This window comes from Xiphophorus couchianus, chromosome 5 (assembly GCF_001444195.1).
Source record: "Xiphophorus couchianus chromosome 5, X_couchianus-1.0, whole genome shotgun sequence".
NCBI lineage: Eukaryota > Metazoa > Chordata > Actinopteri > Cyprinodontiformes > Poeciliidae > Xiphophorus > Xiphophorus couchianus.
Window position 1 is genome coordinate 6019779 of NC_040232.1, and position 13431 is coordinate 6033209.

General features: G+C 34.4%; 1 protein-coding gene across 1 annotated transcript; it reads right to left on the reverse strand.

The window, feature by feature from the left end:
- Positions 1–357: 357 nt before the first annotated feature.
- p2rx3b (purinergic receptor P2X, ligand-gated ion channel, 3b) lies at positions 358–12429 on the reverse strand. The gene is made up of 12 exons (XM_028018290.1): positions 11352–12429; positions 7783–7918; positions 7630–7701; positions 6595–6661; positions 6396–6489; positions 4821–4898; positions 4430–4571; positions 3317–3453; positions 2805–2898; positions 2579–2644; positions 1827–1904; positions 358–1124 (listed from the first exon to the last, which is right to left on the reverse strand). The coding sequence occupies exons 1-12, from the start codon at positions 11471–11473 to the stop codon at positions 1005–1007; spliced, it is 1206 nt and encodes a 401-aa protein (XP_027874091.1). The 5' UTR covers positions 11474–12429; the 3' UTR covers positions 358–1004.
- Positions 12430–13431: the final 1002 nt, after the last annotated feature.

Here is a 13431-nt window from a genome sequence, read left to right on the forward strand (position 1 = left end):
AATTTAGAGGAAAAAGACAGAAGATAACAGTTTTTTAAATGAACAAAAGCTCTAAATATTCCACCAAATTAATTGTGGATCAATGACAAGAACAAATGTTGTGGAAGGATACTTGAAACTAAAAATAAATAAATTTACCACTTGACAATGTTTGACAAACTTCTTGGGAAATAAATATTTATTCATTTCTGCTTATCCACATAGTATTTTTTTAATATGTTTCCACTCATGCTCGACCTGTTAAAAAACAAGAAAAATCCTCAATCAGTGCCAGCTCTTTATTCACCTCCACAAATAAACCACATTATATGTTGACAGAACTACTCCATTCCATTGTAAGAAGATGATGTTTATTTATTTTTTTGCTGGAGTGAATGAAAACTGTCTTTTAAAGTTTTTATTTCTTGATTTTGTCACAATCTTATTAAGAGGGACTGATGAGGGAGTATTCGGGGTATCATCATAAAACAAATTTACAGTCTATCTTCATGCTCTTGTACTTAGTAGACACATACAGTTGAAACCAGAAGTGTACATAGAGTGACACTACTTTAGTAGCTCTACATCGCAGTTATCTAGAGGAACAACTTTTAAATCAAAAACTTGCTTTTTTAAATTGTACTCAAAACAAAGCTTGTCATTTATCAAAATAAGAATAGTTTTGGTGATTCTAACTGACCTTAAACAAGAGAAGTTTAGTCTGATTTAGTGTCAGAGAGTAAGGAGGAAAAAAAAGTGTATCTTTTTATGTGATGTATTCAATCGTCTGGTTGCAACTGTACACATATAAAAGAATAAAGTATTACAGAGCAGTGAACCAGTTGTTTATTGCTATCATTTCTATGGGCTACCAAAATCATCTGTTAGACAACTGGTTCAACAATCCTCATGCAAAGACAGCCATGCTTTTATGCTACATTCACTTGATACATTTTTGTAGTTTTGATGTTCTCAGCCTTGAAAGAGGCTATGTGACTGAAATTACATTGATATGTTCTGTTTCTTTAGCTGTAATGTTCAATAGAAAATGCCCCAGAGTCACTGGACTTGAAGTGCGTTTGTCTGAGCGACAGCTGGGAGCGATACAAGCCGTTGCTCTGGAAGTCCAACGGACTGTCCGAAACCTAGAGTAAAAGACAGAGGGAAAAACTCAACCTAACTCAAATTTATTTCTACAGCACATTTAAAAACAACGCATGTTAATCAGGTCAACAAGGAGAAAACGTTTTTTTCCCAAATACATTCAGTCTACATTTATTCATGATGTTAAGCTTTTATTATTTTAAAATCCCTTTTTTTCATATTTGACTGTCACAATGCTGTGTTACTTTAGCATGAGAAAAAAAAAATAAATCTCCTGATTGATTGGTTGTTTCTAGTAGCAACTAGAAATTGACAGAGCCTGGAGGCGGGGCTTAGCTCTGCCAATCGCCTTCCACTCTTTCTCTCTGCTATGCCACACCTAGCATAGCCTGTTGTGAATGCTAAAGCTAGTTAGCATGACCACCGATAACGGTGGATTGACGGTTTTAAGTTGTTTCTCCACCATTAGCCTAAGGTAAAGGTAAAAGGTAAAGGTAATTTTATTTGTATAGCACATTTTTAGCAACAAGGCAATACAAAGTGCTTAGACCCTCCTCCTGGCTCTGATTGGCTGTTTTTGGTTCATAGTAGCTCAAATGGGAGGTGAAGGAGATCAATCTTTTCACAGATTATCTGGCTCATAACTGTTACATGGTAACAGTTTTAACAAATATGTAATAAGGTTAAAATAAAAAGGTTGTCCTTAAAGCTACTTCCGGCAGCTTTAAGGAGTTTTACTTTACCTCTTCGAACTTCTTAGCCTTGTACTGCTCTGCACCTTTCAGGAAGTTTAGCAGTATTATATCACAAAGCACTGTGCCCTAGAAAACAACGATACAAAAAATAATAATAAGAAGAATATCAATATCTATAATAGAAGAAGAAACTGTAAGAAATAAGGATGCACTGATCCAATTTTTTCACTTTTGACACTGATATCGACATCTGAGGCTTAGAGTCGGCCGATCTGACAGAAAAAGAGCACTGAATTGACTTAAAATGTTTTCCTTTTTAAACAAAGGCATTAATGTACTGAATTAAAGATCTATTTGATAACTCTCAATCAGTACAACACATTTAAATACACCAATAGCTTCACAAGCCTGGTCAAACACGTAAAAACAACTTTAATTTGTTCAGCCAGTGAAATAGGAGTAAAACAGCCAATGTAAAAATAAATTATAAAGAAACTGAAACGGACTAAAAACATAGTAAAATGTACAAAAAAAACAGCAACAAATTTTCTTTCAAATGGTTCAGAAAGCGCAAATAGGAATTCTAAATATAATGTAAAATAACAATGAAGTGTAGAATTAGACAAACTAGATCTGCCTTTGTAATATTGGATTGATGCATTTCTAGTAAGACCCTAATTAAACAAGATTTTTGAGGCTACAAAAAAAGTTAATTTTTAAATTCTGGTAAACCTAGAAAATGATGTAAGATATAAAAATTCTTGTGTAATATTGGTGTAAATTATAAGAGTTTAGCTCACCACTCCCACGGATGTGAACGCTGCCACCATGTTTATGATTGTTGGGATCATGTTAAACTTTCCCGCCTAAAAACAAAGATTTTTGACAACATTCACAGTTTCCCACTCACTTGTTTTGAACAAACATAAACTATACACACAGGAGAATTTAAATCTCTACTGTAACTGAAATGTTCCTGAGTTAATTTGGAATAAATTGTTTTTAAATATTAAAATATATACTCACGTTGCCATTGACAATAACATCAAATCGAATGGCAAAAGCTTTGACCAGAGTGCGGTAGTCTGTCCCATTTTCCATCTTATAGTATTTTGCAAACCTGTACAAACAAATACAAACATACAAATATTTCAATATATTTACCTCTTATATTTAACCTAGATAATAACAAATAACATTCAAATAATTTGTGTCTAAAGCTGAATATTTTAGTTTTGCTTTGAAAAAAAAAATCTACAAACAGGCAAACTTTTTTCGCGAGTAATTTGGAGTTACGGGCCACAAAAAAAATGAAATTTTAATTTAATACTAATAGTAACTTTTTGCATTAAATGGAAAATGATTAGGTCTAATTTAACTTACATTGTAGGATGAGTATTATGTGTTATCTACACTGTACCAAGTAAATTCTGGGTTCAGAAATAAAAACTTTTGCACAAAAGTATGATGCTATCCTAGTGTTCTAAAATATACAACTAAGTTTTCTGGTTGGTAATTATGAAAGAAACTTAAATCACCTGAAATTGTACCCAGGAGAAACGTTGCTCTGCTGCGACATGGCATCGAGTCGGGTGAACGAATACGATGGTTTACATTCATCGTCTGATTTATCCAGATCACACATCCAGCTGATCATTATTCCAATCACTCCACCCTAACAGAGGAGGAATATAAGGATAAACAGAAAACAATCAAAGTGCTTTAAAAATCCTCCAGATATTTTTTGGCAAAAGGTTAATGTTTTTTGGTGTCTGGAAAATGAGCCGTTTCAAAAAACTTCCAGGTTGTTAGGTCGGAATCAGTGGGCACTGTGCCGTTACCTAGCAACGGTACAGCCGAGCCCAGCCCATCGCCTAGCAACCATAACTTTTTGTGAGTTTTTAAACATATGGTTGAGTTTACATATACTGTTCATGGATTTTAGGAATGTGACTTCTTTTTATCCTTAAAGGGGACAAATGCATTTGCACATTTTGTATTTGGGTTTCTACTGCTTCCTAAAACATCTCAAGAACTTTAAAAAAACCTACCCAGCTGTTTTTTTGGCAATGAGTTAAAGTTTTTTGGTGTTTGGAAAATTAGCCATTTCAAAAACCTCTGGAATTAACGCCACAATCAATGGGCGCTGCATTGTTACATAGCAACCCCAGCAAAGCCCATGCTGTCACCTAGCAACTCAAGCAGAGCTCCATCATGTTTAGTGAGGTGCTCTTATGCGCTGTACAATGGCTGATGGAAAACACAAGTTGTTTTTTTTTCACTCAGAAACCACTTGTTACATTCTTGTTGTGTGTGCAGAAGATGTTCTGCTTTTCAAAGATGTATGGTTGTATAATTGTGCATCTGTTTGCAGTCATTTTCACGTTGAATTGGGGGGGGATGGCCAGCAGCAGCTTACTTGGATTTAAAGTGACAAGACGCTCTAAAACAGCTCAATTTGAAAGAACTAAAATCTCATTATCTAAGAATGATTTTGAGCAAAAAATACAAGGAACATGTTTTGTATGACCCATAAACCTAACCTAACCTGTTCAGGGAAGCTTAGTAGGTCATATTTTAATATCACAAGATGTGCAGTAAATATCACAAGTTTAATTGAACCCCTTTAAAAATGCAATTGCTGTTTTTACCGTGTTTGCCAGCTGAGTGAAGTTCTGCTCTGCGTCTCTAAGAATGTCCCCCACTTTGAAGATAGGGCAGTAGATGTCATTTTCTTTGTTAAAGTTACACTTTTTGATGTAATCTTTAGTTATTGATGGAAGGAAGTTCCCTCTGCAGAAAGACAGAATTTATGTTAAATCATCACCACTACATTTGACTGATGTTATCTATATTCTGGGTGAAATAAATCCAAAAGGGAAACTTGAACTAGTCTGGGACTAGTACTGGTCAGTTATATTCAGTCATAACTAACATTAATTCATAAGTATTAGTGGTCTGCTTTCTCCAGTTATAATTTGATCACTTAGAATGTGAGTTAATATCAGATACAGACAGAAAGTAGTATAAAAAGTGTTGTACTTGGTGTAGTTAAAAGTTGGGAAGCGGATGCTATTCTTTATGAAGATTGTGAAGTTCTCCACATCGTTCATGGGTTCTCTGGGAAAACAAACACATTATAACTTTTCTAAAGCCTCAGAAATGGAGTTTCAGAAAAAAATATTAACAAACAGAATGTCACAACATCAAAATGTCTGATGCAAAGCTTGCAAATAAATGAAGTGTATAAATGATATTGAAATATATAAAACAAAACATTTCTTCTAATTTTGCACTTATGATAGAACTCTTAATACATTATAACTTCACTATTTGGTATAAAAGTTTGCCGTCAGTTCCAGGAGTTAAATTGAACAGGCTTGTTTTGAAAAAGTATATATTTATTTTGATCACCTTAAAATCTGAAATGCATCTAAGTTGTTAAAGCTGCACGTAATTTTTTCAGCCCAGCTAGAATCTAAAACTTTGATTCTGCTTGAGCAAAACAAAAAATGTTTGATCAAATTCGATGTGCCAGGGAAGTGTTGACAATAGCTGCGTTTCCATTACAAATGTGTGCAACTTTTCTGTTAATGTTGAAAAAACACAATTTTGCAATTATTGTGTTTCCATTAAATAAGAAATAAAATTAAAATCACACATGAATAAGTCATTAAAAATCATGGCAGTGACAGAGGTGAACAGTTACGATGAGATATATTCATAATTTAGCATCATCTGTCAGCCAATCAGAGGAAATGTTGGCGTCTTAGTTTTAGAAGCGACAAACCCTTTGTATTTTGGAGCGGCTACGTATGCGGCGTTTTGAGGAAACGATAGTCTGCAATTTTACAGAAGAGCGATGAATTCAATATGCTGGAATGACACGTAACTTTTTATGAACTGCGATGCTGTGAGAGCTCTGATGAAGGCAAAAAAAACAAAAACCACTTCCTCTCGTCTTCTTCTTTGTCGTTTTCTCCAGTAGCAACATCCGGTGATCATTTGACTCGTGTGATGCAAAAATAAGTCTTTCCATTGCAGTTTTGTGAAACGCATCTGCTACTACACGACTGAAAAATCATCACAGCGCAGAAGCTTTTCATCAAAAAATGTGACTTTTTTTCAAACTTGCCGTGTTTCCACTCAGCAAATTTATTTTCATAATTTCAATGTGCACAAATTTATGGTTAATTCAAACACATTTAGGGTTGCAGTAATCGATGTAACTAAAGATAAATCCATTTATGAGTTTCTTTAGATTTCGCTGGGACTATAGTATTTAAATCACATAAATGTTCTTCAGGTGATAGAAGAGGTCAGTATCTTTGACGTTTTTGGTCAGAGTTCATCACTACACTCAGATTTCAGGCCTGACCTTGAATTTCCAGCTGTAATAGTTTAAGCTTTGTGTTGACTCTAAATTGTTCCTCTAGATAATAACTTCTTTTGGTTGTGAGTCACTCACATTGTAATGTAGAGCTGCGTATCATCTGCATAGTTGATGATATCTGGATGTTTAGCTGCTCAACAACAAAGTGGTTCCTCAACTTGCTTACACACATTAATAAATCACTGTGTATATGTAAATATATGACATGCAAAGTATCGTCTCACGTCTTGATGGTGTCGATCTCGGCAGGACACCACCCTTTAATCTCACACATTGAGACGTTGCTCTTGAAAGGGACGCAGTTCCCTGTGAAGATTCCTAAGCAGGAGTACAAAGAAATGTTCAAGGAACTCCAAAACAAATGCTATCGTAATTATATTTTAAATTTCATATCATAAATTTGTTTTCAATTGAACATGTTACCATATCCTCCTGCTCTGTGACGATATTTTGTGCAGTCACTGTCTTTGGTACAGTTGAATTTCTCAGTCTGAATTACATGGAAAAATTTAAAAAACACAATTATTTTTGTGTTTTTATGATGTGACGTTTTGTTGCTCAAATGTGCTAATCAAATAAAGTTGATTGATTGATTAAATAATGTTAGGGTAAGTATTTTACACTATTAATAGATAAGATTAAATGATTATGTTCTGAAAGAACTGCTAACCAAGTACAATTTTAACAGAACCACTGTCTTGGTACTAACACTAGATTTAGCACAGATTTACTCTATTTAATCATCAGCTGGCAACTTCTGAAGGCAATTGTTGCACTCAAATAAAAGGCAGGCTGAATACTTTTGCACGCCACACTTTTCAGTTTTTTACCTGCAAAAATGTTTTGAATCATGTAAAATTTTCTTTCTACTTCACAATGTTATACTCTCCCAGTTCTCCCAGTGCTAACTAGAAACAGCCAATCAGAGACAGGAGGCGGGTCTTAGCGCTGTCAATCATCCTGCAGCTAGCAGACGCTTTCACTAATGCTCAGTCTAGTTAGCACGGCCACCAATGACGGCGGATAAACTGTAAGTTATTTCTCTGCCAATAGGACATTGAGCAGCACATTCATGAGGATGATTGACAGCGCTAGTTATTTTTGGTCCGGAGTGAGGCATTTCTTGAGATAGTAACTCAGGGAGGAAGTGAAGGAGATAGATCTTTTCAAAGATCTGTCTCAACATGGTGATAATTTCAACAAATATGTAAAACACATATTTTTAAAAAATGTTACAAACTTCAACTTTAAGTATTTTCTTCTTGGCCTTGGAACTGATGATTTGCCAGATGTTTATAAGCTGTTCCCCTCTTTCCAAATGCCTAAATATGTTGTCTTGTTTTAATAAATCTTATGTATAGCTTGAGTTTTGCTCAGATTATGAATTTCCATATTTGGACATTAGATCTTGTCATTAACATAAAAGTTAATTCAGAAGTGAATTTAAAGCCAGCTGACCTCAGGACAGTAGCCTTGCACTTGGTTCTCTGTTGTAATCATTTTGGTGATGATGCAAAAGACCGAACCTCCCTGTAAAAAAACCACATGGATTTTGCAGCTCGGCCTTTTAATGAATCTTTCTACTTATTACTTAAATGTACTGATAAATACCTGCGTAGGAGTGACGTAGTCCGCGACATCCATGACTCTGTTGTTGTAGTTTCCGAAGCCTTTGACCTTTGTCATGACTGACGACTCTATAGCTGTGTCTCTTACCTGGTAGGCCTTTTCCCAGAGAAACACCCAACTGAAAATACAAACAGGGAAAATGTGACAAAGATCTTAACATCAGAATTAATTTAAATAAATATCAGGCTAAGTGGCTTTTGGAGCCCATTAGCAGGTTAGAAACTGACCCTTAAAATCATCAGAGTTCGGTAGTAACAATTATATTTTTTGGATTTTTGGATTTTCTACCCACAGAATGACAGAATGAGTATTTTTGTCCTTAAAATACCAAAATTTCCACCTAGCTTTATATTTGGGTTGGTCTGATGTCATTTTTAAATATTAATCCATCCATCCATCCATCCATTTTCTGTACACCCTTGTCCCTACTGGGGTCAGGAGGGGTTTTAAATATTAAATGATTGAGTATTTGATCAATTACTCAGTAGACTTTTTAACAAATACTTTTTACTCTTACTGGAGTAATTTCTTAGATTGCTACTTTTTACTTTTACTTGAGTATAATTTTTGGGTAGTCTACTCTTAAAATCACTCTGTTAGATACAGGGACTCTCCTAGTCTTTTTGGTGCCCTGGGCAAACAACATTCAGCACCCCCTCCTACCTGCGTTTTTAGTGCAAGCACACTGAAAATGTGTTTTTTATGTCTTCCAATGCAGAGCGTGTTTATGTTTATGGGGTGTTTAACTGAAGCATAAAGGCGGTGTGGCTCTTTGACAGTGTTAAAAGTTAAAGGAAATATATATATCATTATGACATCTGTAAATATCGGTATTAATATTGGCTATTGGTCCAAATTTTTGTATCCCTATTTCATAGGCTGGAAGATCGTTGCTAAGCAGCATTACATCAGAGTAATCACTCCATTACTCTGCACTGGTGCAAAAAAAAGAAAAGAAAAGAAATCTGTTATTTTTTTCCCTTTTATTAAAAAAACCTAATCATTTTGTTGGCACCAAGAATGTGACAATGAGATTATTTTTATGACAATGATAGAAAAAAGAGGAGTTGAAAAACCCATTCTGTGGGTAAGAATTGAATTACGGTACTTGCTTGGAATCAGATCCAGCTAATGGGTAAATGAGGCTCTTCCTGTAAGACTAATCAGCCACGGCAGTCTGATAATAGCTGTGTGGTTAACTATTGGACCAATGATGACTTAAACTGATTACATTTAGTCTCTAAGGTCAACGTTTAATCAATGAATGAGTTTCTCTAAATCGTGTTGGGACATTTGTCCTTCAATCCCAGAAATATTTGTCAGGTGATAAAAGACCGTATTTGTAATTGTCTTTATGCGTTTCTGACTGTTCAGGTCTGCATTTGCTCACATTTTTCAGTGAAAAGGTCTTTGTGCTAGGATAAGGTGGTTTTTTTGGAGTTAGCAAAATTAGTGTATTTAGCAAAACTGCAATGGAAACTACTTTCTCACCACAAGAGTCACGTAATCAACAACCAGATGTGGCTATTGGTGGAAAATAGAAGACGACTGGAAGTGGTAGGAGGATGATGGTGCGTCATATTCTTAAATGATTTATCGCATGAGAAAACTTATTTACATGTGATTTCAATTGCATTCCTTAAATAATGGAAGCACCACAACTGCAAAATAGCTTTTTATTTTTTTTCAACATTAGTGGAATATCAAAACAGTTTTGAGCACAATTGTGATGGAAACGCAGCTACAACAACATAGAGCTGTGTATCATCTGCATCGCTATGGTAACCAATCTTAATAATTATTCTAAGATCATTTATTTGTCTCATATGGGAGAAATTTGCTTTAGAAGAGGGGGCAAAACTGCACTACAACAAAAACAAAACATTACCTCAAACAAAGTCAATGATAATAAATACATCAAACTAGCATAAATAATTAAATAAACATGAATCAACTTTTCTGACACTGGTGCTTAATATTAATGTGCAAAAGAAAACATGGATTTCAGATGAAGTCGTATCTGAGTTAGTGGGAGCATATTAAATAGGAAGGACCCCAGCACTGAACCCTGGGGTACCCCGGATGTGATTTCTGTCAGCTTCAATGTTAAATTATCTAACACACCTAAATATGCAAAACAAAATGCTACAGAGAAACCTGAAATAGTCAATGCCGTTTGACACAGTATTAGCTTTAATTTGCATAGCAGCCAATCCAGTTGCCCCATTCGCTTTCCTTAGCATTGATTGGCTGTAACCAAAAGTGATTGATTGGTTCCATCCAAAAGTGGAAATAAAGAACACTGTAGAAACTAGCTGTCGTGCCAAGATGGTTCCCACTATAGAGAATTAATACATATTAAGATATACTTGGTGTTTAAACTGTTAAAATAGGCAGTTATATGTGTTTCTAGAGAAGTTCCCAAGTATTCACAGATTTTAGCTGCTGGCATGTAGATCACAAAGCCACAGAGTGACTGTAGCTCAGTGAATACAGAAGTTTCCTTGCAATCTGAACGTTGTGGATTTGATTTTACATGATGACTTTCCACTGGACAAGTCAGTTTCACTAGGAAAGCGCAACAGAAATTGTCTCCATTTAGCACTTAGTCCATTAATCATTAGTGAGAACTGGAATATCACCACAGTGATGCAGAATTGAGTCAGTTCATTCCTAAATGACAAATTAATTCAATTCAGGAGAGGTCTGTAAATCTGAACAGGTCTCAGTGCACTGCAAAAACATTAAATATCATGTATTTTTGATTCAGCTTCTACTGCAAATATTTTATTACACTTGAAATAAGACAAAATAACTTACAAGTTATGTTTAAAAAAGATATATAAGGCTGTTTTAAGCCAAATAATTCCTTAATGTCGATAAAAAGTACTAGTTCCACTGTCTTATGACAAATGCCTCGTTATAAGTGAAATAATCTGTCAATATTAAGGAATTATTAACTTAAAGACAAGCTGATGTATCTTTCTTAAAAGTTACTCTTTAGTTATTGTTGTCTTATTTCAAGTGTTTTAAGATATTTGCACTAGAGACCAAAAGTACTTGGCAAGATTGAGTGTTTTTGCAGCGTGAACTGATGAAATTTGCTTTCTTTTTAAAACCCTTAGCAACATTGAAGCACAATGAAGACAGAGTACTGAAAAGCACATTCTATTTATTTTAATGTAAGTTTCTCTGAAGCTCAGCTGCGTTAAAAGTGAGCGGTGAGGCGCAGCACTTAAATCACTGCTAATGCATTTGTATTGACAGAAATCTTAGAGTGAGGAACTGACACTGCTTTAAGCTTTAAAATCTTAAGTGTAGCTGCTCATCATTTAATAAAAAGCTGCTGAAGTATCTGTTTATGAGTAATTATGTTGAAGAGTCACTTAAAATCACACAAGCTAAAGTCTGCAGACATTTAAATGGACTTATTGTGAAATATTAACATTTCAGTGAATTCAGTTTTACAATTCTTTAAAATGAACTGTTTTAGCAACAAATCTTTTAATTATTCAGGCTTAGCAGTAATTAATGAAATGATTTACACTTACCCAATAAAGTAAGAAATGATGATAAGTTGAACAATCCGGTTAATGATGCCGATAGTCCAGCTTTTCACAACCACCGACTTTGTCGTTTCATAAGTGAAGAAGTTCTTCATACACGACCACATCTTGGTGGTATGTGGATGGAAAATACAAAAAACCCTCAAAAATAACTGAAGTGATTTTTTTTACGGTGTATAGATTTGGATTGGACAGTCTCAAAGGTAATTCTAAGATTAAAGTGAACGCAAAAAAACAGACAAAAATAAAATAAAACGAAGCTTTTGTAAAGAAAAAAAGACTCTTAATTAAGCTGTTAGTTGATCTAAATTTCCTCCATCTCACTGACTTCTGCCTCTGTTCTCTTCCCGTTTCTGCAGACGCCAAACATCTCGATGATAAAAGAATAAATGAGGATCCGTCTGATTCGGTGTTAGTCTTTTATGCGAGCTGTGATCCAGCCAGGCTTTCCTCCTTGAGGAAGCAGCTAACTTGACAGTTCTCCTAAAAGGCCAATAATAAGACGCCTCCTCTCTCTGCAGACTGCGCTGTGGTCGCACACACTCAGCCTTCAGTCAAAACCATCCAGCAAAATTTTAATCCACATCCTTTCCTCTCATGAGGCTCGAATTTTAGATACAAACCTTACTTTGAGCCACTTCCTTTAATTTTCTGTTTTCATTCTTTGGTCTTTCAGTTTTTATTTTAACCAAAAAAATTAATTTAACAGAATAGACTGCAACAATAATTAAGACAAAAGGATGTTTAATTTGAGAGGGAAAGGAAAGTTCTGCATGTTAATTATGAACAAAAAAACATGCACAAGTCATTTTTTCCAAGTCTTTTAACTTTTAATTTACAATCCGCAAATCCCTTTTTCAAAATGTATGAACTATAATATTTATTACATTAGAAATATACATAAGTATTTATGATCTAAGAAAAATAATCAAAAGAGATTAAAACTAATCTCAAATTTGTAGTAACAACTGCTATTCATCACTTTCTTTATATTGTCCAATAATTTTTAACTGCAAAAACACAAAATCTTACCAGATAATTTTGGTTTAATTTCTAGATCAAATATCTTAATAAACTAGAAATAAGAAAAAACTATCTTACATGTAACTTTTCAGCAGGAAGTAGAAGCTTGTTTTAAGTCAATAACTCCTTAATATTCATTAAAAAGTTCGAGTCCCATTTCACTTTTAACATGACATTCTTCCCATGTTATAAATTAAATAATCTGAAAGTGGAAATAATACTTTTTCATCCATCCCACCACTCTTAGCATCCAGACTGACTTTTCTACAGAAGTTCATAAAAGTTGTCCTTTCATTCTTTCTTTCTTTCTTTTTTAGCTTTCTTCATCTTGTTGTAATCTTGTGACGATTCTCCAATTACTTGATAACTTTGAAATCGATCCATAAAAGGCTCCTTCCGTTATTACTACCATAAACGCTGTGCTGTTACGTGACGTCAACATTCTTCTTCTTCGTTCAAACACAAGTCTGAATGCGGTTGCATTTACTTAGTAGAATGAACGACCAAGCAAAAAAACAACAACAAAACTAATAATAATAATAATAATAATACAATCGATACATTGCATAAATCAGTACATAAAGAACAGAAGACAACAAAAGAATTTTGACATTGACGTCAAAATAATTTTAAAAAAGTAAAAATAATCCAAAACCAACACACACAAACTCATGGAGAATAAGCAATGCAGCAAATACATGAGGAAGTCTATATTAGTTTTACATATTGTTTATATCGGTTTTATCAATAAAATTCTGCTAATTTTAGTTTTAAATCCTGCAGAATGCTGCAGTTTTTTGCTTTTCTTTTAGCTAATGTTTATTTGATTTGTAGAAATTAAAACCTTATTTTTTCTCTCTTTGCTGAGATTTTTCCAGGACTTCTTAAGGTTTCCATTAAACAGCCGACGTAATGCAGCCGAGGGAAACAGAAACCACAGAATATCCATTAAGAGAGAGAGGTAGACCACACTGAGAGGAGAAGTCGTTTTGTGTAAAAGACAGCTATTAGCGCCATGGATGAGTCTCCACATCCTAATACA